We start from the raw sequence: 23,141 nt of genomic DNA on the forward strand, positions 1-23,141 counted from the left end.
TGGCTGTGTATCCGCCTACTATTCTGTAGTATGTATTCAATACACTTTGTGAAACAATTACCCTACCAACTAACCCTGCACCCATTAAAACCTCACCACTACTCCAGGCCAGCAGCCTGGGACACTATCGTTCAAAATATCTTGTAACTCTGCTGCAGTAAAATGCCCGTACACCCAATGTCAGCTAGAAATCATCGATTGTGGATTTATACCACAGATAAGGTTAGATAATATTAATTCAAATTGTTAATACAATTTTTATAAATCTACTAGTAGACTTGTTGGGTGTATTTCAAGCCAGGACATACTATATTTATTTCATTTTAATCCACACGCCAAACCCAATAAAGAAACAAACTAACATTTTTACAAATATGGTAATTTATGTGCAAAACAAAAACACAGATCAACGAGGTCATCTCTAGAAAAGAAGAAAAACACACATCCTTTAATTTAGCACACCATGAAAACTTCTATAGGAGAACCGAGGCACTTGTACTATGCATCTTGAATATTATATACTACAGCATATTATGCTAATAAACTGCTTTAGTTTTTGAGCCAAATAGTGCGTGTTTACAAGCTGCCCAGGCTGTGAAGTTACACTGTACATATAGTTATCAATGACATGAGATTCCAAATAAATATTGTATGTGTCCACAAGTTCTTGGGTATATTAACAGATCGTATAAAATATCTACACACGTTTCAATTCTACTAAACACTCTTTACAATTGTACAAAATCAAATTGGTCCACAACTGTCTTTTTTTGTCAAAATGGGTACAATGTATAAACTCAAGTGTTAATTGACAAAATACTAGTCAGACTTTTTTTCTCCATGACCTCAAAAGGGACATCTAATTCTCATGACTCTTTCTCGTCTTTAAATGTTGTCTCGATGACATCGTTTCCTTTAAAATTCCCTTTTTATAATAAGAAAATAATGACAAGGGCTATCACCGTTTCTTTCTATACATCCAAAATATATCTTCTAGATAAACACAGCTTGCAATTTGGTTAATATATTTCCTTGTTTGTTTTTTTGCACACTGACTCACTTTGAATGCATTCTGTCTGCAGAATGACTGTGCATACAGTAAGTTAGACATTTACGTTCCCTGGCTCAGCTTTCTTTTCAGGTTCAATCTCTGGAACAACAAGGTCGTGCTTCAGCTTGCTCAGCTCAGTCCAGTTAAACCCCATCAGAACCTTAGTCTTCTTCTGTCGGAGTGCTTTCATACACCGGCTGCGCTTCGCCCCAAACAGAGACGCCACATCAGTCCTCTGGAACCACAGACGGCCCGCCAGGGCCTCCATCTCTTTCCTAGACAGGTAGGGCCTCTGGTGGAAGTATCTGGTGAGGAACTCCTTTCTATCCTGGAAGGGAAGCATCTCCATTCCTGTGGGATCCAGCAACAGGGACACAGTGGGGTCAAATGTAAAAGCACCAGGTTTGGATTTGTGCCCCACCTGCTGCTTGGTGGCCCCCCCTGTCGCTTCCCTAGACCTACTCGGTCTGCTCTGATCCAGGGCAGCGGCCGGCACGCCACCGTTGATTGTCTGGGCATTTGGATCAGGGTTGATCAATCTCTCTGCATCCTTGGCTGCCTTGGGGGCACACCTGCAGCGCTGGACGTGTATGGAGATGGTTTTGGAAGTGGACTTGTCTGTGTACACCCCCAGGCAGTATACACACTTGAAGGCTGGGGCCTTCAGTATGGCATGTATGGTGGGTACAATGTGATGCTTTGTCTTCAGATGGAGCTCGTAATCCTCCCCGTTCTGAGGCTTCTCTGGACAGAAGGGACAACCGTCTTTTGCTAGGTTTTGATATGCTGACTTGATGGACTCTCGTCTCAGCTTCAGATAGATCCGGTCTTTAGTCGATGTGACCAGAACCACGTTTAGCTCCTTGTCTGCAAGCAGGTCTTTAGGGACAGTTGCGCTCATGTCAAAAAAGGGAAACAAAAGGCCCCCCTGGGGATCGATTCCCAGACGATATTTCTCTTTGAGGACGTCACAGTTGGCTTTGTCTGAGAGCTTGTGTTCCTTACCCATGTGTACCATGACTTGCTGGATGGAATAGAACACCAATGGGCAGAGTAAACACTGCAGACCATGCAACAAATGCTGAAAAATACCCTTCTCCGACAATAACGTTTTACATCTTGTGCATTTCACTGTGTTATTCTCCATCTTCTTCAGAAATTGTGTCTGCACAGCCAACTCTTTGGGTTTCTCAGTGCCGTTGTCACCTTGCGTCAGGTTCATCACGGCCGTGCCAGGCGCTTGATTGGACACCGTACCGTTTCCCATGACGATAATAGTCGACGGCTTGTTCTGCTGTTGTAGAGTGGTCATGTTCTGCGTCACAAGCACACCTTTATTGACAATTTGGGTGACCCCAGCAGACTGGACTGGCATGGCAACCTGAACCGTTTCCAGTGTGTAGGTTGGCATGCCGTTTACCTTGTTGCCAGTAGGGACGAGACGGACAGACTGGGAGGACATGACGGCTCCTCTGGGACCAGACTGGGTCAACATAAAGGGCTGGGAACCACCACCCATCTTGTTTTGGACATTGATTTGGACACCAGGTGGAAGTAGGACCTGTCGGGGCTGCTGTTGTTGTTGTTGTTGGGGAACTCTAATTGTTATCGGTAACGGTTTGGTGGCATTCTGCTGGGTGTTGGGCAGCATCATTCTGATGGGACCAGCTTTGACGAGTGTGGAGGTGGGCAAGGCAGCACGGTTCTGAAGAGAAGTAACTGCCCGCTGAGTGAGTACTAAGCCGTTTCCTACTGGGCCCTGTGTGGCGAGGAACATGTGCCTCTGGTTTGGACCACACACAAGGGCCGTTGTGTTACTTGGAGCAGCCAGAAGCATAGTACCGGTGGAAGGGTTTTTTGATATGGACCTTCCGTTGGGTTGCTGTTGGTTACTGTTCTTGGAGACCAGAGAGACTACTTTTTGGACAGCCCTGGGAGCCAGGTTCGGAAGCTTCTGCTGCGGGCCGTTCCTTATGCTAGTTTTGAGGTTGGTGTTGACGTGTTCGACGATGAAGGGCCTGATGTGCTCGTGCAGTTCCTTGTGTTTGTCTGAGCTCAGAATGTGGTAGAGCAGGTGCTCCGACGTCTCCGCCGGCATGCTACACATCCTGCAGAAGAACGTGGACAATTTGACCCCGCCCGCTGTCTGTTCCGCTTCGTTCCGGTGACCATAGTAACGGTTCAACAACGACCCGTAGTGGTTCACCAGGACGTGTTTTCTCATGACATAGAACAGCGAGTCGTGGAACCCACAGCCCCGACACGAGTATTTGTCTCCTACGTCAGTGGTGGAGACTGAATGGATGGTAGTATGGGACGTGGTGGAGGTTAAAGTACATGAGGCACTGGTGGTTTTGGCTGAGCCCCCGTGGAACAGCTTGATGTGTTGATTGGTGACATCAGGCTGGCTGATGAAGGAACAGTTGGGGCAGGAGGACAGGGCGCTGATGTCCTCCTCCTCCTCGTGACAGCGCTGGACGTGTCCTCTGAAGGTGTACCATGACCGGGTAGAGAACCAGCACAGGGCACAGCATAGCATCTCCCTGCGATATGGCCACTGAGTGATTGAAATAATAATGATGAAGTTAGCATGTGATTTAAATATGAATGTTACATTTAAAATATAAGGTTAAGACATATTACAGTAGTGCAACAGCTATTATGACAGAATAATAAATGACGTGTCGTCCACAATGATGAGCGTACCCTTTTTCTCCTTTTGCCATGGTAACCGTCCGTTAAATCCTCCCAGTCTGTGTTCTCAAAACAGTCGTCTCCTGCATCAAAGCATTTAAGATCCTGGAAAACAAAATAGACCAAGAGAGGGTTAATGCAAAAATGAATCTATCAATATTCTATTAAGAGTAGCCACAGTGAACGAAGTCCCACTAATATCTGTGCTTGAACATTTGTAGTGGACAAACACAACTTACATCCAACAACTTTTTGCAGTTGTCAAGTCCAATGTCACATAGAATATCTTTGACTCTCTTCCTTGATTGTCTGATTTTGTCCAATTTCTCCACAGGTAGTTGGTACATCTTATCCCTGCACGAGCAAAACACAGCAGTAAATAAAAGGTTCATTTCACAAGCCAGAGGTAGGCCTAGAAACAAAAACAATACATTTTAAATCAGTTGTTTTGTTGTTGTATATACTGTAAACAATAACCACTTCAGTGTCAGTGATACAAAGCAGCATTTAGTGGAGGTGCCTCTGGACTAGTAGGCCAAGCAAGCGGTTGCCTCTGAATCACATAAATAGTTATATATAAAATGATAACAACTTTGTCATTAGTCATTGTTGGCGGAAATGGTACGTTCCTCGGTTTTCGTTAGTGGCTACATGAACGCAATGCCAGCCAAGTAGTAAAACGTATCATTTGGTCACTTCGTCTGCTGCGAAAAACTGCAGTTAAGAGAAGTTACATAATTATGTGAATGGCACACTGACAGTTGGATGTTACTGGCTAGCAAATAACTACGAAGAATGAGCAGAGAAATACTAAACCACTGATAAATAATCAGGATGCATAATAATACTGCATCTGCGCAAGCCAGCTAAAACAGTTGTTAGCTAGCTGGATGACTGATGCTAGCATCGCATTTTGCCTAATTTGCATGCACACACAGACAGGTCACTGAGGTAACTTCACCACTCATACACATTTGGCGGCAGGATTTAAATATTTGGTGAATTGCAACAACGTTTTGGACACAATGTTAATCATGCAGATATATAGTGAAGATACATTTGGGAAAGTGTACCTTTACACGACCTGGCAGTCGAAGAGAAAGCTCTCGACTGAGTGCGTGCTCGTGAGTCTGTTTTCACCAATCCGAGTGGAGAAGAGCTTAGGCGCGCGCACCACACTGCTATGAAAAATATACCATGAAATACTCGGCATGCACTTATCAAATCGTTTTCTTCGCCTATAATACCAATAATGGCAGAATTTCCTCTATTTTTAATCAACCATTTCTTTTGTTTGTTCTGTTGAAGAGCATCATCCAACTATTGATAGGAAACATGGCGCACAGGAAGTGAGGAAGTGACGTTTGCTCATTAACATATTGCATGGTCATGACCCTCCAATCAAATGAGTGTGTCTCTAATTCTTAACCTGGACCATTTTGAGCACAGTAGAACAATTGAGTTGACCTTGATCACCACTGGGGGACCACACCTGTTGCCACCAGGTGTATCACACTCATCAATTCATATCATACCTGTTGCAGCTTGGGGCACCCTGTGAAATCACACCTACGGGGAATACACTACAATAGGTAAACATGCCATATCTTCATATTGAATATAGAATACAGAATATAGAATTTTTATGGAATACATATAGAATTCTAGAATTCAAATTTGCCTGGTTCAATGAGAGATTTCTGCAGCTCTAAGTATTTCTGGTCAATGTCATTTCCCCATAAGCAGAACATTATGACAACAAATATCATACCATGTCAGAGGTGAGCTCAAGACAGGGTCAAGCATTAGGTACTTGAACAATATTTTTGATAACTTATCAGCAAGCATGGTCTACATCTGTATTGTTGCAGTGGGTCAGGGAGACTGTTTTGTTTCATCTTTGAGTTAAACCTATGGGCCTACTGTAAGCAAATCACAAATCACTGAAACTGTGGTTGATATTTAGCCCAAATCCTCTTTAATCAAAGTCTGTGGACAGAAGGGCTGAAAACTCACAGATACAAATGCCAGTGGCTCACACAGTTCATAATGACACAGTTCATATAATGACACAGTTCATAATGACACAGTTCATAATGACACAATTCATAATGACACAATTCATAATGACACAGTTCATATAATGACACAATTCATAATGACACAATTCATAATGACACAATTCATATAATGACACAATTCATAATGACACAGTTCATAATGACACAGTTCATAATGACAGTTCATAATGACACAATTCATAATGACACAATTCATAATGACACAGTTCATAATGACACAGTTCATAATGACACAATTCATAATGACACAGTTCATAATGACAGTTCATAATGACACAATTCATAATGACACAATTCATAATGACACAGTTCATAATGACACAGTTCATAATGACACAGTTCATAATGACACAATTCATAATGACACAGTTCATAATGACACAGTTCATAATGACACAATTCATAATGACAGTTCATAATGACAGTTCATAATGACACAATTCATAATGACACAGTTCATAATGACACAGTTCATAATGGCACAATTCATAATGACACAGTTCATAATGACACAGTTCATAATGACACAGTTCATAATGACACAATTCATAATGACACAGTTCATAATGACACAATTCATAATGACACAGTTCATAATGACACAATTCATAATGACACAGTTCATAATGACACAGTTCATAATGACACAGTTCATAATGACAGTTCATAATGACACAATTCATAATGACAGTTCATAATGACATTTGGGACACACATAATGGCTTGATATTTTGTTAAGGGGATAGTTAAGGATTTATTCCTCATAAATGGCATTAGACATAATTATTTAACCTTTATTTAACTAGGCAAGTCAGTTAAGAACAAATTCTTATTTACAATGACGGGCCAATTGTGCGCCGCCCTATGGGACTCCCAATCACGGCCGGTTGTGATACAGTCTGGAATCGAACCAGGGTCTGTAGTGACGCCTCTAGCGCTGAGATGCAGTAACTTAGACCGCTGTGCCACTTGGGAGACATAATAAAACCACAACAGTGCTGTAGCTTTAATAATACAATCTCTCTACACAATGCATCAGCAGTACATGTAAAGGACATGCACATTCACAGTATAACAACAAGAGCCAGAACTGGATTTACTAATAATACATAATGGTGTTTCATGACTATTTCCATATTAAATACTTAGGAGCTCCGCTTTGTGGTTTCAAATGTGCTGAGAGACTGACGCTGAGAGGGACAACATTTAAGTGGGTTCAAAAGGTCAGATCCCTGAATTCACAATGTATCATCAACACCCTATTCCCTTTATAGTGCACTACTTGTGACCAGGATCCAGGTCAAAGCAGTGCGCTATATAGGAAATGTTGTGCCATTTGGGACCCAGCCAATAAGAAACGTCTCCAACGTCTCCTCCGTCTCAAGCATTGAAAAGGTATAACAAAGGCTGCCAGTGTCTGTAGCACAGGAGGTTGGTGGCGCCTTAATTAGGGAGGACAGGCTCGTGGTAATGGCTGGAGCAGAATAAGTGGAATGGTATCAAATACATCAAACACGTGGTTTAATCAAACACGTGTTTTATACCATACCATTCACTTAATTCTGGCCATTTTTATGTGCCGTCCTCCCCTCCCTGTGGTTTGTAGTGTTCTAGAATCTGACTGTAGAATCACAAGGTGATGACCATTCCGTCCTCCCCTCAGCAGCCCCCTGTGGTTTGTAGTGTTCTAGAATCTGACTGTAGAATCACAAGGTGATGACCATTCCGTCCTCCTCCACCCCTCCCCTCTGTAGCACCAGGCTGCGTCGTAGCTCTGTCCTCAGGGTGAGCAGGCTGCTGTGGTTAAACACACCTCCATTCATCTCCCTGATGGCTGGGCTGCTGCCGTAGTGCTGCTGCAGGGTCAGGTCTCGGTTCAGTCTGAGGTTCAGGTTAGTGAGGCTGGGCTGTGAGTGATAGGAGGTTGAGGAGATGACAGAGTAAGGCCGACGGGGAGGGCGTCGGGTGGATGGCCTAAGAGAAGGCCTAGGACTCTGCTGGGGCTGTGACCAAGCCTGGGAACAGGAGGCTGTGGAGGTGGAGGCACTGGAGCGACGGGATGAGTTTCTGAGTCTTCTCTCAATCACAATGTCCAAGTCCTCGTCGCTCTGCAGCTCGTCATCAGTGAGGCTGTAGGCTCCCACACAGATGGGCATGCTGTGGTAACTCTGACAGATGGGCATGCTGTGGTAACTCTGGTAGTCTAAAGAGCTGACACTGCCTGAGTTTATCCCCGACATCCAGCTGCCGGTACGCACTATGTTATTACGCTGGTTCACCGGCTTCACCGTGATGATAAGATTGTGACTGTTTGCGATCATCATGTCTGTGACCTGGTCTAACACCTTGCCCATCACCTCAATCCCATTCACCTCAAGCACCTGGTCGTTGATGGCCAGCAGCCCTGTGCTCTCAGCCAGGCCTCCAGGGACCAGCCGTGAGATGAAGATCCCAGGTACCTTCTCCAGGCCGTGGGGAGTCACCCTCACAGTGGTCCCATCCCGGATATAGAACCCCAGGGGCCTCTCTGAGCCCTGGCGGTAAAGGCGCACCCGGCGCTGAGATGCGGGCAGGAAATCTGTGTCAATAATGGACGAGATGGGGCGGAAGTCCTGCGGCCTGCTGATGTGGACCGTGGGCCTTTTGCGGTTCACGTCGCCGCGTGGCAGGGGGATCGCTGGCACCTTCCTCCGGCGTGTCACAGTGGCATTGGGGCAGAAGGTATTGTCGTCTACTTCCTCTGTGAAAAGGAAATTTGTTAGTACACGTCTTGAAAGGCAAAACTTGTCAAATGTACTAACTAGTCTAATTCCCCTAAGGGCTACAATGCAACTAAATTGATGCATTGTTTGATTTACTGTGTGGGTCAATGTGGGCAAGAAACAACTTCTGACTTGGCACAACAACCAGGGCATAAATCATACTGTCAACATGCAGAATATGTTCTGATTCTCTACAAACTATATAAACAGGAGTTCCTGAGGGTACATAAACAAGGGAAACAAATGTAGATAGTCCACCATGTAAAATAAACATACGAAAATAGCAGCGCACAGCAATTACATGAAAATAAACATCAACCCTGGACAACTAAATGACTTCCCCTTCTGCTGCTGGTGGAGACACACATAAACAACTTCCCTGATGCAAACTCTGATAAATCCCGTATGAAGAAGGCTTGCAAGAAGGATATTTGTATTCCAGTCTCAGCTTTGGATGATATGTTATCTCAGTGTTATTGAAGCCTATCGATGTTACCTGGTTTTTATGACCTTTTTAATGACAGACAACCATAATAACTGGCTTAGTCTTGCATAATTACAGCTAGTTGTGTTTAGGGCTTCAGAGTAAAACAACTGTCTGGTCTGTTCTGGGTGTATACCTTGTCTCTGTATGAAGATCCGCAGTAAGGTAGGAGCAGTGGACACGGCCTTGCAGAAGTTGTCATCGTTGTTGACGGGTAGTAGCTCTCCCTGGATATCTGCATAGCCAATGATGACATCGATGCTGGTTAGACTGTGCAGGCGCAGGATGAGCTTGTAGAAATCTTGGAATTCCCCGGGGTTGGAACGGTTCAGGGAAAACCTTCTGAACTCTGCTCCATACTAAAGACAGAATGTTTCGGAGAAACTTTGAACGATAAAGAAAAGTTGTCCTTTCCATACTTATTAGACAAATCAAAGCAATTCATTGACGAATGGGTTTTTGATATTGAGTGTCAGCAATGTATTAGGCTACTGGACTAAAGTAAGATGATATGGAGCAAAATATACATGTACCTGTAGATCAGCCAAGAATTGTGAGCAGAAAATTTATCTAGCTTATAGCCATAATATTGGCTATTACATATGCAGGTAATAACACATTACTTAGAATCTAAAATATAATGTTATGACAGGTAAAAATAGAAACGAATGGGTGAATGGACCACCAAATTGGTGGTAAACAGATTATTTCATACCATAAAAGCATAAACGCATTTTTTTTTAAATGACAGTAGCCTACACTAGGGTGACATATTGGTTGTAGGACTATATTTAATTTTAGTCAAGGACCGTTATTCTTCCATTTATCGGGAGCACATTGCGCAGCTAGACAGCATCCTCTCCAAATGGAACAATAGTCAGCCCATAAAACAGGATGCCCAACTCCCGCGCGGCTACTTACTTTGCTTTTCACTTCCACTGTCGCACGATACTGCAGAGAGGACTGCGATTTACTTAAACTCCGATTCATTTTCTTATTCTTCAGAACCCCACTGGTTTCTGTGTGGGTTGTAGACTACTACGTCTGTGGGTTCAGTTTGATCCACCGTGTGCTGCCTGTGCGTAAAGTTACGCTTCTTCATACAAAGCCGTTTTCCCGTACTTCTGCGGGAGTAGTTACTGCTTTCTTCTGTCACATAAAAAAACTGTGTTGTTCCCGGCTGACTGGTGCGGGACCGGGGCCGACGGATTGGGTAAAGTTAACCATCATGACATCACCGCCCCCATCCTTTCCATAGCTTCCCTCTCCACTCCACCGGAGGACGCAGTTTCTTCTCTTAAGTGCTGTAGGGATGGATTGCATTGGACTACTAAATATCTTGTAACTTTGCTTCAGATTTACTAAATATTTATAACATTTGATGTATATATTTGTGACGCATTAATACACCAAAAAAAATACAGATGTGTCAAGTTGTTTATTTTGCAGTTAGAAATACAGTGTGCATAATGCTCTAAACCTTTATAATCAGTGGTTATAATGAGTTAAATCAACAGTCAATATGAAGTGATATAAATTACAGTACATTTCCATGTACTGTCTGAGAAGGCATATTCACCATTCAGAAGCAATATATTCAATTTCTATCCAACATTCTATTATCTATAGTGTCATAACTTCTATAGAATTTTCCAGGGCGGAGCTATGATTTGGTGCTTATTAATGTGGATGGTGAAGACTTCTCTGATCAGTGACACTGCTGCATTGTGGTGGCTAAGTCTCAATACTGATTATCTAATTTTCCTCCTCTCCTTTCCTTCATCCCCGCTGGATAGATTTACCCCATCGTCCTCCTTCCTTCCACATTCTGCTAGATCAATGATGGTGGAAGTTAGGACCCTCTAAGGCAGGTCTTCTACAACAATGGTTCTCAAACTGAGAGGTCGGCAGGGGGAGGGAGGGGTCCCCCCCCCCCCAATTATTATTATTATTATTATTTATTTTTTAAAGGAATTCAGTCCGGGGTTTAAACTTACTTTTGAATGTTGTAATAGTAGAATGCACAAGCTGCAATTGTGAAATTGGGTGGTGCATCATCAGTTCCTCTTGTCATGTGTGATTGCAGACCTTAGAGAGCTATGTATAAATAACTGGTCAGAAATGTCCAGATCAACTAACCCATGTCAGCTAATGTTTTTTTTAATTTTATCCCATAAATATTGTGGTAATTTTTTTATCACACAAATATCACATGTATACACATTAGACATGGCAGAACGTACGGAATTGCAAGAATATTTTTGCTTTAAAACTGCAACATTTTATTTGCACCCCATGACAAAATGTGTTGAATTGCAGGAAATAAGCTTTAAACCTGCAAAATTCTCTCCACCAACCAGAGGGGTGTGAACAGTTTGTGTCATGAACATTGCTTGTGCCCATAGAAATAGACATGGCGCGGGATGTTCCCCAATGCTGGAAGGGGGCCACCCCGAGGACCCCGGAGGGCCGCACTGAAAGTGTTGTATTTCCTTGCCGTCAAAATGTGAGAGAAAAAAATAGTCCTTTATCCATCATTTTAGAAATTTGCTCCCTGACTGTGTAGCTCTAATTTCGGGGATTATTAGCGAGCTGGACACGGTCAAGATACTGTATGAATGTTTCCTAAATATTTGAGGCTACTCGTCTTCGGGGCCGTATGTTTGACACCCCTGCTCTAAGGCATGGCAGCTAGTTATAACTGGCATGGAGGGTCCAGGGTGATTCCTGAGGAATAGGGTGAAGTTGCCCCTTCTCTGACCTACACCTTGACCTCATCAGGAGGATGGTTCCCTCCTAGCACTGCCAGGGCGTTGGTCACCATCTTCTCCACCATTATCTGCGTCGTCTCAACGGAGTGGGTCCCTATGTGGGGCAGGATGATGACATTTGGAAGAGCAGCAAGGGGGTGGCCTCTGTCCAGGAAAAAATAAACAGAAATGTGTTATTTGAGGGTTATACAAGTGCCTAAAGAAAGTATTTTCAAAAATGTAACTAGGCCTCTCAGGAACCTTCACTATCTTCTTGGTAGATTTGGCTTTGTGTTGTAGGTTATTGTTCTGCCGAAAGCAGGTTTTCCTCTAGGATTGTGCTTAGCTCCATCCTGCTTTTTTTCATCCTGAAAAACACCCCGTCTTTGCCCATGTCAAACATACCCACAACAAGCTTGAAAATAAAGAGGCAGTTACTCAGTGATGTGTTGGATTCGCCCCAAACATAAGGCTTTGCATTTAGGCCAAAAAAAGTGTATTCCTTTGCCATGTTTTAGTTTTTTTTTACAGTATTATTTTAGTGCCTTTATCCATACATATACTGTATATGAATGTTTTGGGAAAAATGTATTCTGTATATTTGTATTCCTCTTTTCACTCTGTCGTTTAGGTTATTGTGGGGTCACTACAATGTTGTTGATCCATCCTCCGTTTTCTCCCATGACAGCCACTAAGCTCTGTAGCTGTTTTAAAATTCCCAATGGCCTCATGGTGACATTCCTAAGCAGTTTCCTTCCTGTCCTGCAGCTCAGTTCAGAAGGACGACTGCATCTTTGATGTGTTTGGGTGATTTAATACATCATCCACAGCATAATTATTAACTTGACTAAGATATATTCAATGTCCGATTTGTTATTGTTACCCATCTACCAATCACTGCCCTTCTTTATGAGGCTTTCCAAAAGCTCCCTGGTCTTTGTAGTTGAATCCGTGCTTGAAATACTTGACTGAGTGACCTTACAGATGCTGTATGTACTGTATGGGGGACAGAGGAAGGGGTAGTCATTAAAAAATAATGTCAACCTCTATCTACAACCTCCCACTCTCACACAGAGTGAGTCCATATAACTTAAGTGATTTCTTAAGCCAAATTTGACTTCCGAACTAATTTAGGCTTGCCCAAACAAAGGGTGTGAATACTTATTGAATTTCTATATTTTAGTTATGTAATTTGTATTCATTTGTAACATTTTCACTTTGACATTACGAAGTACTCTGGAGCGCTTGAGGGGTTCATGGTATCAGTCTAACATTGATAGGGGTTTAGGGTATCAGTCTAACATTGGTAGGGGTATAGGGTATCAGTCTTACATTGGTAGAGGTTCAGGGTATCAGTCTAACATTGGTAGGAGTTTAGGGTATCAGTTTAACATTGGTAGGGGTTCATGGTATCAGTCTAACATTGGTAGGGGTTTAGGGTATCAATCTAACATTGGTAGGGGTTTAGGGTATCAGTCTAACATTGGTAGGGGTTTAGGGTATCAGTCTAACATTGGTAAGAGTTTAGGGTATCAGTCTAACATTGGTAGGGGTATAGGGTACCAGTCTAACATTGGTAGGGGTATAGGGTATCAGTCTAACATTGGTAGGGGTTCAGGGTATCAGTCTAACATTGGTAGGAGTTCATGGCATCAGTCTAACATTGGTAAGGGTTTAGGGTATCAGTCTAACATTGGTAAGGGTTTAGGGTATCAGTCTAACATTGGTAGGGATTTAGGGTATCAGTCTAACATTGGTAGGGGTTTAGGGTATTAGTCTAACATTGGTAGGGGTTCAGGGTATCAGTCTAACATTGGTAGGGGTTCAGGGTATCAGTCTAACATTGGTAGGGGTTCATGGTATCAGTCTTACATTGGTAGAGGTTTAGGGTATTAGTATAACATTGGTAGGGGTAAAGGGTATCAGTCTAACATTGGTAGGGGTTTAGGGTATCAGTCTAACATTGGTAGGGGTTTAGGGTATCAGTCTAACATTGGTAGGGGTTTGGGGTATCAGTCTAACATTGGTAGGGGTTTAGGGTATCAGTCTAACATTGGTAGGGGTTCAGGGTATCAGTCTAACATTGGTAGGGGTTCATGGTATCAGTCTAACATTGGTAGGGGTTCAGGGTATCAGTCTAACATTGGTAGGGGTTCAGGGTATCAGTCTAACATTGGTAGGGGTTTAGGGTATCAGTCTAACATTGGTATGGGTATAGGGTATCAGTCTTACATTGGTAGCGGTTCAGGGTATCAGTCTAACATTGGTAGGGGTTTAGGGTATCAGTTTAACATTGGTAGGGGTTCATGGTATCAGTCTAACATTGGTAGGGGTTTAGGGTATCAATCTAACATTGGTAGGGGTTTAGGGTATCAGTCTAACATTGGTAGGGGTTTAGGGTATCAGTCTAACATTGGTAAGAGTTTAGGGTATCAGTCTAACATTGGTAGGGGTTTAGGGTACCAGTCTAACATTGGTAGGGGTATAGGGTATCAGTCTAACATTGGTAGGGGTTCAGGGTATCAGTCTAACATTGGTAGGAGTTCATGGCATCAGTCTAACATTGGTAAGGGTTTAGGGTATCAGTCTAACATTGGTAAGGGTTTAGGGTATCAGTCTAACATTGGTAGGGATTTAGGGTATCAGTCTAACATTGGTAGGGGTTTAGGGTATTAGTCTAACATTGGTAGGGGTTCAGGGTATCAGTCTAACATTGGTAGGGGTTCAGGGTATCAGTCTAACATTGGTAGGGGTTCATGGTATCAGTCTTACATTGGTAGAGGTTTAGGGTATTAGTATAACATTGGTAGGGGTAAAGGGTATCAGTCTAACATTGGTAGGGGTTTAGGGTATCAGTCTAACATTGGTAGGGGTTTAGGGTATCAGTCTAACATTGGTAGGGGTTTGGGGTATCAGTCTAACATTGGTAGGGGTTTAGGGTATCAGTCTAACATTGGTAGGGGTTCAGGGTATCAGTCTAACATTGGTAGGGGTTCATGGTATCAGTCTAACATTGGTAGGGGTTCATGGTATCAGTCTAACATTGGTAGGGGTTTAGGGTATCAGTCTAACATTGGTAGGGGTTCAGGGTATCAGTCTAACATTGGTAGGGGTTTAGGGTATCAGTCTAACATTGGTATGGGTATAGGGTATCAGTCTTACATTGGTAGAGGTTCAGGGTATCAGTCTAACATTGGTAGGAGTTTAGGGTATCAGTTTAACATTGGTAGGGATTCATGGTATCAGTCTAACATTGGTAGGGGTTTAGGGTATCAGTCTAACATTGGTAGGGGTTTAGGGTATCAGTCTAACATTGGTAGGGGTTCAGGGTATCAGTCTAACATTGGTAGGGGTTCAGGGTATCAGTCTAACATTGGTAGGGGTTTAGGGTATCAGTCTAACATTGGTATGGGTATAGGGTATCAGTCTTACATTGGTAGCGGTTCAGGGTATCAGTCTAACATTGGTAGGGGTTTAGGGTATCAGTTTAACATTGGTAGGGGTTCATGGTATCAGTCTAACATTGGTAGGGGTTTAGGGTATCAATCTAACATTGGTAGGGGTTTAGGGTATCAGTCTAACATTGGTAGGGGTTTAGGGTATCAGTCTAACATTGGTAAGAGTTTAGGGTATCAGTCTAACATTGGTAGGGGTATAGGGTACCAGTCTAACATTGGTAGGGGTATAGGGTATCAGTCTAACATTGGTAGGGGTTCAGGGTATCAGTCTAACATTGGTAGGAGTTCATGGCATCAGTCTAACATTGGTAAGGGTTTAGGGGATCAGTCTAACATTGGTAAGGGTTTAGGGTATCAGTCTAACATTGGTAGGGATTTAGGGTATCAGTCTAACATTGGTAGGGGTTTAGGGTATTAGTCTAACATTGATAGGGGTTCAGGGTATCAGTCTAACATTGGTAGGGGTTCAGGGTATCAGTCTAACATTGGTAGGGGTTCATGGTATCAGTCTTACATTGGTAGAGGTTTAGGGTATTAGTATAACATTGGTAAGGGTAAAGGGTATCAGTCTAACATTGGTAGGGGTTTAGGGTATCAGTCTAACATTGGTAGGGGTTTAGGGTATCAGTCTAACATTGGTAGGGGTTTGGGGTATCAGTCTAACATTGGTAGGGGTTTAGGGTATCAGTCTAACATTGGTAGGGGTTCAGGGTATCAGTCTAACATTGGTAGGGGTTCATGGTATCAGTCTAACATTGGTAGGGGTTCATGGTATCAGTCTAACATTGGTAGGGGTTTAGGGTATCAGTCTAACATTGGTAGGGGTTCAGGGTATCAGTCTAACATTGGTAGGGGTTTAGGGTATCAGTCTAACATTGGTATGGGTATAGGGTATCAGTCTTACATTGGTAGCGGTTCAGGGTATCAGTCTAACATTGGTAGGGGTATAGGGTATCAGTCTTACATTGGTAGGGGTTTAGGGTATCAGTCTAACATTGGTAGGGGTTTAGGGTATCAGTTTAACATTGGTAGGGGTTCATGGTATCAGTCTAACATTGGTAGGGGTTTAGGGTATCAATCTAACATTGGTAGGGGTTTAGGGTATCAGTCTAACATTGGTAGGGGTTTAGGGTATCAGTCTAACATTGGTAAGAGTTTAGGGTATCAGTCTAACATTGGTAGGGGTATAGGGTACCAGTCTAACATTGGTAGGGGTATAGGGTATCAGTCTAACATTGGTAGGGGTTCAGGGTATCAGTCTAACATTGGTAGGAGTTCATGGCATCAGTCTAACATTGGTAAGGGTTTAGGGTATCAGTCTAACATTGGTAAGGGTTTAGGGTATCAGTCTAACATTGGTAGAGATTTAGGGTATCAGTCTAACATTGGTAGGGGTTTAGGGTATTAGTCTAACATTGGTAGGGGTTCAGGGTATCAGTCTAACATTGGTAGGGGTTCAGGGTATCAGTCTAACATTGGTAGGGGTTCATGGTATCAGTCTTACATTGGTAGAGGTTTAGGGTATTAGTATAACATTGGTAGGGGTAAAGGGTATCAGTCTAACATTGGTAGGGGTTTAGGGTATCAGTCTAACATTGGTAGGGGTTTAGGGTATCAGTCTAACATTGGTAGGGATTTGGGGTATCAGTCTAACATTGGTAGGGTTTTAGGGTATCAGTCTAACATTGGTAGGGGTTCAGGGTATCAGTCTAACATTGGTAGGGGTTCATGGTATCAGTCTAACATTGGTAGGGGTTCATGGTATCAGTCTAACATTGGTAGGGGTTTAGGGTATCAGTCTAACATTGGTAGGGGTTTAGGGTATCAGTCTAACATTGGTAGGGGTTTAGGGTATCAGTCTAACATTGGTAGGGGTTCATGGTATCAGTCTAACATTGGTAGGGGTTCATGGTATCAGTCTAACATTGGTAGGGGTTTAGGGTATCAGTCTAACATTGGTAGGGGTTTAGGGTATCAGTCTAACATTGGTAGGGGTTTAGGGTATCAGTCCAACATTGGTAGGGGTTCAGGGTATCAGTCTAACATTGGTAGGGGTTTAGGGTATCAGTCCAACATTGGTAGGGATTCATGGTATCAGTCTAACATTGGTAGGGGTTTAGGGTATCAGTCCAACATTGGTAGGGGTTCAGGGTATCAGTCTAACATTGGTAGGGGTTTAGGGTATTAGTCTAACATTGGTAGGGGTTCAGGGTATCAGTCTAACATTGGTAGGGGTTCATGGTATCAGTCTAACATTGGTAGGGGTTTAGGGTATCAGTCTAACATTGGTAGGGGTTCATGGTATCAGTCTAACATTGGTAGGGGTTTAGGGTATCAGTCTAACATTGGTAGGGGTTTAGGGTATCAGTCTAACATTGGTAGGGGTTCATGGTATCAGTCTAACATTGGTAGGGGTTTAGGGTATCAGTCTAACATTGGTAGGGGTTCAGGGTATCAGTCTAACATTGGTAGGGGTTTAGGGTATCAGTCTAACATTGGTAGGGGTTTAGGGTATCAGTCTAACATTGGTAGGGGTTCATGGTATCAGTCTAACATTGGTAGGGGTTCATGGTATCAGTCTAACATTGGTAAGGGTTTAGGGTATCAGTCTAACATTGGTAGGGGTTTAGGGTATCAGTCTAACATTGGTAGGGGTTTAGGGTATCAGTCCAACATTGGTAGGGGTTCAGGGTATCAGTCTAACATTGGTAGGGGTTTAGGGTATCAGTCTAACATTGGTAGGGGTTTAGGGTATCAGTCTAACATTGGTAGGGGTTCATGGTATCAGTCTAACATTGGTAGGGGTTTAGGGTATTAGTCTAACATTGGTAGGGGTTTAGGGTATCAGTCTAACATTGGTAGGGGTTTAGGGTATCAGTCCAACATTGGTAGGGGTTCAGGGTATCAGTCTAACATTGGTAGGGGTTCAGTGTATCAGTCTAACATTGGTAGGGGTTTAGGGTATCAGTCCAACATTGGTAGGGGTTCATGGTATCAGTCTAACATTGGTAGGGGTTTAGGGTATCAGTCCAACATTGGTAGGGGTTCAGGGTATCAGTCTAACATTGGTAGGGGTTCAGGGTATCAGTCTAACATTGGTAGGGGTTCATGGTATCAGTCTAACATTGGTAGGGGTTTAGGGTATCAGTCTAACATTGGTAGGGGTTCATGGTATCAGTCTAACATTGGTAGGGGTTTAGGGTATCAGTCTAACATTGGTAGGGGTTTAGGGTATCAGTCTAACATTGGTAGGGGTTCATGGTATCAGTCTAACATTGGTAGGGGTTTAGGGTATCAGTCTAACATTGGTAGGGGTTCAGTGTATCAGTCTAACATTGGTAGGGGTTTAGGGTATCAGTCTAACATTGGTAGGGGTTCAGGGTATCAGTCTAACATTGGTAGGGGTTCATGGTATCAGTCTAACATTGGTAGGGGTTTAGGGTATCAGTCTAACATTGGTAGGGGTTCAGGGTATCAATCTAACATTGGTAGGGGTTCATGGTATCAGTCTAACATTGGTAGGGGTTCAGGGTATCAGTCTAACATTGGTAGGGGTTCATGGTATCAGTCTAACATTGGTAGGGGTTTAGGGTATCAGTCTAACATTGGTAGGGGTTTAGGGTATCAGTCTAACATTGGTAGGGGTTCAGGGTATCAGTCTAACATTGGTAGGGGTTCAGGGTATCAGTCTAACATTGGTAGGGGTTCATGGTATCAGTCTAACATTGGTAGGGGTTTAGGGTATTAGTCTAACATTGGTAGGGGTATAGGGTATCAGTCTAACATTGGTAGGGGTTTAGGGTATCAGTCTAACATTGGTAGGGGTTTAGGGTATCAGTCCAACATTGGTAGGGGTTCAGGGTATCAGTCTAACATTGGTAGGGGTTTAGGGTATCAGTCTAACATTGGTAGGGGTATAGGGTATCAGTCTAACATTGGTAGGGGTTCAGGGTATCAGTCTAACATTGGTAGGGGTTTAGGGTATCAGTCTAACATTGGTAGGGGTTCAGGGTATCAGTCTAACATTGGTAGGGGTTCATGGTATCAGTCTAACATTGGTAGGGGTTCAGGGTATCAGTCTAACATTGGTAGGGGTTCAGGGTATCAGTCTAACATTGGTAGGGGTTTAGGGTATCAGTCCAACATTGGTAGGGGTTCATGGTATCAGTCTAACATTGGTAGGGGTTTAGGGTATCAGTCCAACATTGGTAGGGGTTCAGGGTATCAGTCTAACATTGGTAGGGGTTCAGGGTATCAGTCTAACATTGGTAGGGGTTCATGGTATCAGTCTAACATTGGTAGGGGTTTAGGGTATCAGTCTAACATTGGTAGGGGTTCATGGTATCAGTCTAACATTGGTAGGGGTTTAGGGTATCAGTCTAACATTGGTAGGGGTTTAGGGTATCAGTCTAACATTGGTAGGGGTTCATGGTATCAGTCTAACATTGGTAGGGGTTTAGGGTATCAGTCTAACATTGGTAGGGGTTCAGTGTATCAGTCTAACATTGGTAGGGGTTTAGGGTATCAGTCTAACATTGGTAGGGGTTCAGGGTATCAGTCTAACATTGGTAGGGGTTCATGGTATCAGTCTAACATTGGTAGGGGTTTAGGGTATCAGTCTAACATTGGTAGGGGTTTAGGGTATCAGTCTAACATTGGTAGGGGTTCATGGTATCAGTCTAACATTGGTAGGGGTTCAGGGTATCAGTCTAACATTGGTAGGGGTTCATGGTATCAGTCTAACATTGGTAGGGGTTTAGGGTATCAGTCTAACATTGGTAGGGGTTTAGGGTATCAGTCTAACATTGGTAGGGGTTCAGGGTATCAGTCTAACATTGGTAGGGGTTCAGGGTATCAGTCTAACATTGGTAGGGGTTCATGGTATCAGTCTAACATTGGTAGGGGTTTAGGGTATTAGTCTAACATTGGTAGGGGTATAGGGTATCAGTCTAACATTGGTAGGGGTTTAGGGTATCAGTCCAACATTGGTAGGGGTTCAGGGTATCAGTCTAACATTGGTAGGGGTTTAGGGTATCAGTCTAACATTGGTAGGGGTATAGGGTATCAGTCTAACATTGGTAGGGGTTCAGGGTATCAGTCTAACATTGGTAGGGGTTTAGGGTATCAGTCTAACATTGGTAGGGGTTCAGGGTATCAGTCTAACATTGGTAGGGGTTCATGGTATCAGTCTAACATTGGTAGGGGTTTAGGGTATCAGTCTAACATTGGTAGGGGTTCATGGTATCAGTCTAACATTGGTAGGGGTTCATGGTATCAGTCTAACATTGGTAGGGGTTCATGGTATCAGTCTAACATTGGTAGGGGTTCATGGTATCAGTCTAACATTGGTAGGGGTTCATGGTATCAGTCTAACATTGGTAGGGGTTCATGGTATCAGTCTAACATTGGTAGGGGTTCATGGTATCAGTCTAACATTGGTAGGGGTTTAGGGTATCAGTCTAACATTGGTAGGGGTTCATGGTATCAGTCTAACATTGGTAGGGGTTCATGGTATCAGTCTAACATTGGTAGGGGTTCATGGTATCAGTCTAACATTGGTAGGGGTTCATGGTATCAGTCTAACATTGGTAGGGGTTCATGGTATCAGTCTAACATTGGTAGGGGTTCAGGATAAGTCACATCCAGTGCAGCGGCTCGGATCACTTTCTTCAGGAGGGCTTCCACCAACGCATCTTGGTCTACAACGAGGCCTGTGAAAACAAATGCTGCAATGTTTATTACATGTGTTATGGCGAGTTAAGAGTCTGATCACAATAACTTTAGGGTGAATCTAACTTTAGGTCCTTGTGTGTGGCTCACATTTTGTACAATGCTCTAATTTACATCAATGCATGATTTACATGAAAGTCGTAAGTTCTTCCGCCCATAGATCTCAGGTCAGGATTTAGTCTTTTGTGTGTCAGGTCCATAGATATAGAATCACTGACTTATTGCTACGGGGACACTCCTAATTACCTGAATGGGGAGGGCCATTCTACTTATTCTAACTCTATGGTCTGGTCATACCTCTACTGATGTTGATGAGAGTGCTGGTAGGTTTCATCATGGCTAGTTCCTTGGCACCGATCAGTTTCTGGGTGGCAGGTGACAGGTTCACCACCACCATCACAAAGTCTGACTGCTGGAGCAGATCCTCCATGTTGGCACAGTACATCGCTCCCACTGCTCTCTCTTCCTCTTTCCTGGAAAGAAAGAAAATAGAAGTAAAGAAACCACAATCACATTGTCTTTAGAATAAATTAAAGATGAAATAAGTCTGTTTGGGTACTGAGTCTGTGTTACAGTGAGTTTAGAGTTAAAATCCTAATTTAGTTTGAATAAGTAAATGAGTAGTAAATTAATGAACAGGGTGAATGTGTAGCTTTCAGAATCACACAGCAGACCAATGTCTAAACCTAAACCTTAACCACAGCCATTCTACTGTCTAGATTGAATAACGTTCTGCTGATTTAATTTGACCAGCATTTGATGTACTTTGGATGTAAGGTGTCTTAGAGTGTGTTTGGAAAGTATGTCAAATCAAATGTATTATTACCACCTGCGGTTCCTGTTATGATAGAGGATCTTCATATCAAACGCCTGGGCCCTCCTGGCCACCTTGTATCCTATCCTCCCCATACCGATGATGCCCAGGGTGGCCCCGCTGACGTCCATACCCATGGAGCTCTCTGGCAAGTCCTCATTGTTGTGGGTTAGGGTGTAATGGTGACCTGTAGGAATATGATAAGGAAAAGAAGGGGTTTCATTCTGTCACTTTATGGGCGGGTTCCCCCGGAAACAGATTAAGACTAGTCCTGGATTAAAAAGCAATTTCAATAGAGATTCTTCATTGAGCATTCTTCTTAATCCAGAACTAGACTTCATCTGTGTATGGGAAACTGGCCCTATATGTTTGAATGAGAAACGACTAACTCTGAGTTTCTGACATACAGTAGGCCTACCTTCAACGATCTTCCTTGCAGACGCCAGCATCAAACCCATCCCGATGTCGGCAGTGGCGTTGTCAACAACATGAGGGGTGTTGCACACCTTCACCCCAAAGCTGTTGATCATGGGTATGTCCAGATGGTTCACTCCCACCCCTCCGTTAACCACCACCTTGAGGTTAGGCAGAGACTGCATCAGACCTCTGTCAACTTTCAGGGTAACGCCCCATACAAACACTGCTTTGACCTGTTCTGACAGATTCTTCTGGTCTAGCAGGAATGTCTCGTATGGGATAATGGTGAAGTGTTTCTCGACAACAGGTGCAAAGCATTTGTAGATGCCTCCATGTGCTCCAAAGGTAGTGGCCAGTATGCAGGGCTTCTCCATGTTGATCTGAATGAGAATAAATCAACCATAGCATTTGAATGATTCTATTTATATTCATATATATATATATATATATATATATATTCTAATCATTCTATTTCAATGGCATTCAACATAACGTTTATGGAACAATAAACGGAGAAGAACGCTTTGGATATCCCTATAATCGTCAACTGTTTTCACAATTGTTTCAAAATGTAGAACAATACAATAGAGTAGGCATTTCAGATTGTAAATGCATTCTAACCAATTCTAATAATTCCAAAAGATCATTCACTGTTTAAGTAAACCTTCTTCAGGTTTAACGGTCAATCTATTGTATGTCGAGATTCGTCTGCAACAGTCTGCTATCAAAGCTCAGAAGTCACTACGTAACCAAAATAGTCTAAAGAAACATTTTCTTCGTCAAGACATGATCATAAAAGTATATTTAACTTCCTTACCAGTTGGGATATTGTGCGCGTTCCTCCAAATGACAGCAGTGGAGTCTTCGATCTGTGTATCAAATGGAACATGTCACGTCTGT

At 43.0% G+C, this 23,141-nt stretch overlaps 3 protein-coding genes across 5 annotated transcripts; all 3 read right to left on the minus strand.

Annotated features, from left to right (window-relative positions):
• Nucleotides 1-312: 312 nt before the first annotated feature.
• On the minus strand, nt 313-5,096 carry LOC139386785 (ADNP homeobox 2a). Of its 3 annotated transcripts, none has more exons than XM_071132601.1 (4): nt 4,819-5,096; nt 3,985-4,099; nt 3,758-3,850; nt 313-3,608 (listed from the first exon to the last, which is right to left on the minus strand). In XM_071132601.1, exons 2-4 carry the CDS (start codon nt 4,090-4,092, stop codon nt 1,104-1,106), a joined length of 2,706 nt encoding a protein of 901 aa, XP_070988702.1. In that variant the 5' UTR covers nt 4,093-4,099; nt 4,819-5,096; the 3' UTR covers nt 313-1,103. The 3 variants fall into 3 exon arrangements, with proteins under 3 accessions (XP_070988702.1, XP_070988710.1, XP_070988697.1); XM_071132609.1 differs by having other exon boundaries at nt 365-3,608; nt 4,830-5,096; XM_071132596.1 differs by having other exon boundaries at nt 365-3,608; nt 4,825-5,074.
• A 2,434-nt stretch (nt 5,097-7,530) lies between these two features.
• On the minus strand, nt 7,531-10,184 carry LOC139405644 (par-6 family cell polarity regulator gamma a). Its single transcript, XM_071148060.1, is given in 4 exon segments — nt 7,531-8,566; nt 9,209-9,431; nt 9,994-10,089; nt 10,091-10,184. Coding segments are annotated over 4 exon segments (1,437 nt in total). The 5' UTR covers nt 10,175-10,184; the 3' UTR covers nt 7,531-7,532.
• Nucleotides 10,185-10,491: 307 nt separating this feature from the next.
• On the minus strand, nt 10,492-23,141 carry LOC139386808 (putative 2-hydroxyacid dehydrogenase SE_1879). The gene is made up of 6 exons (XM_071132620.1): nt 23,059-23,141; nt 22,243-22,621; nt 21,840-22,011; nt 21,308-21,483; nt 20,895-20,991; nt 10,492-11,987 (listed from the first exon to the last, which is right to left on the minus strand). Exons 1-6 carry the CDS (start codon nt 23,128-23,130, stop codon nt 11,834-11,836), a joined length of 1,050 nt encoding a protein of 349 aa, XP_070988721.1. The 5' UTR covers nt 23,131-23,141; the 3' UTR covers nt 10,492-11,833.

This window comes from Oncorhynchus clarkii, chromosome 3 (genome assembly GCF_045791955.1).
Source record: "Oncorhynchus clarkii lewisi isolate Uvic-CL-2024 chromosome 3, UVic_Ocla_1.0, whole genome shotgun sequence".
Lineage (NCBI taxonomy): Eukaryota > Metazoa > Chordata > Actinopteri > Salmoniformes > Salmonidae > Oncorhynchus > Oncorhynchus clarkii.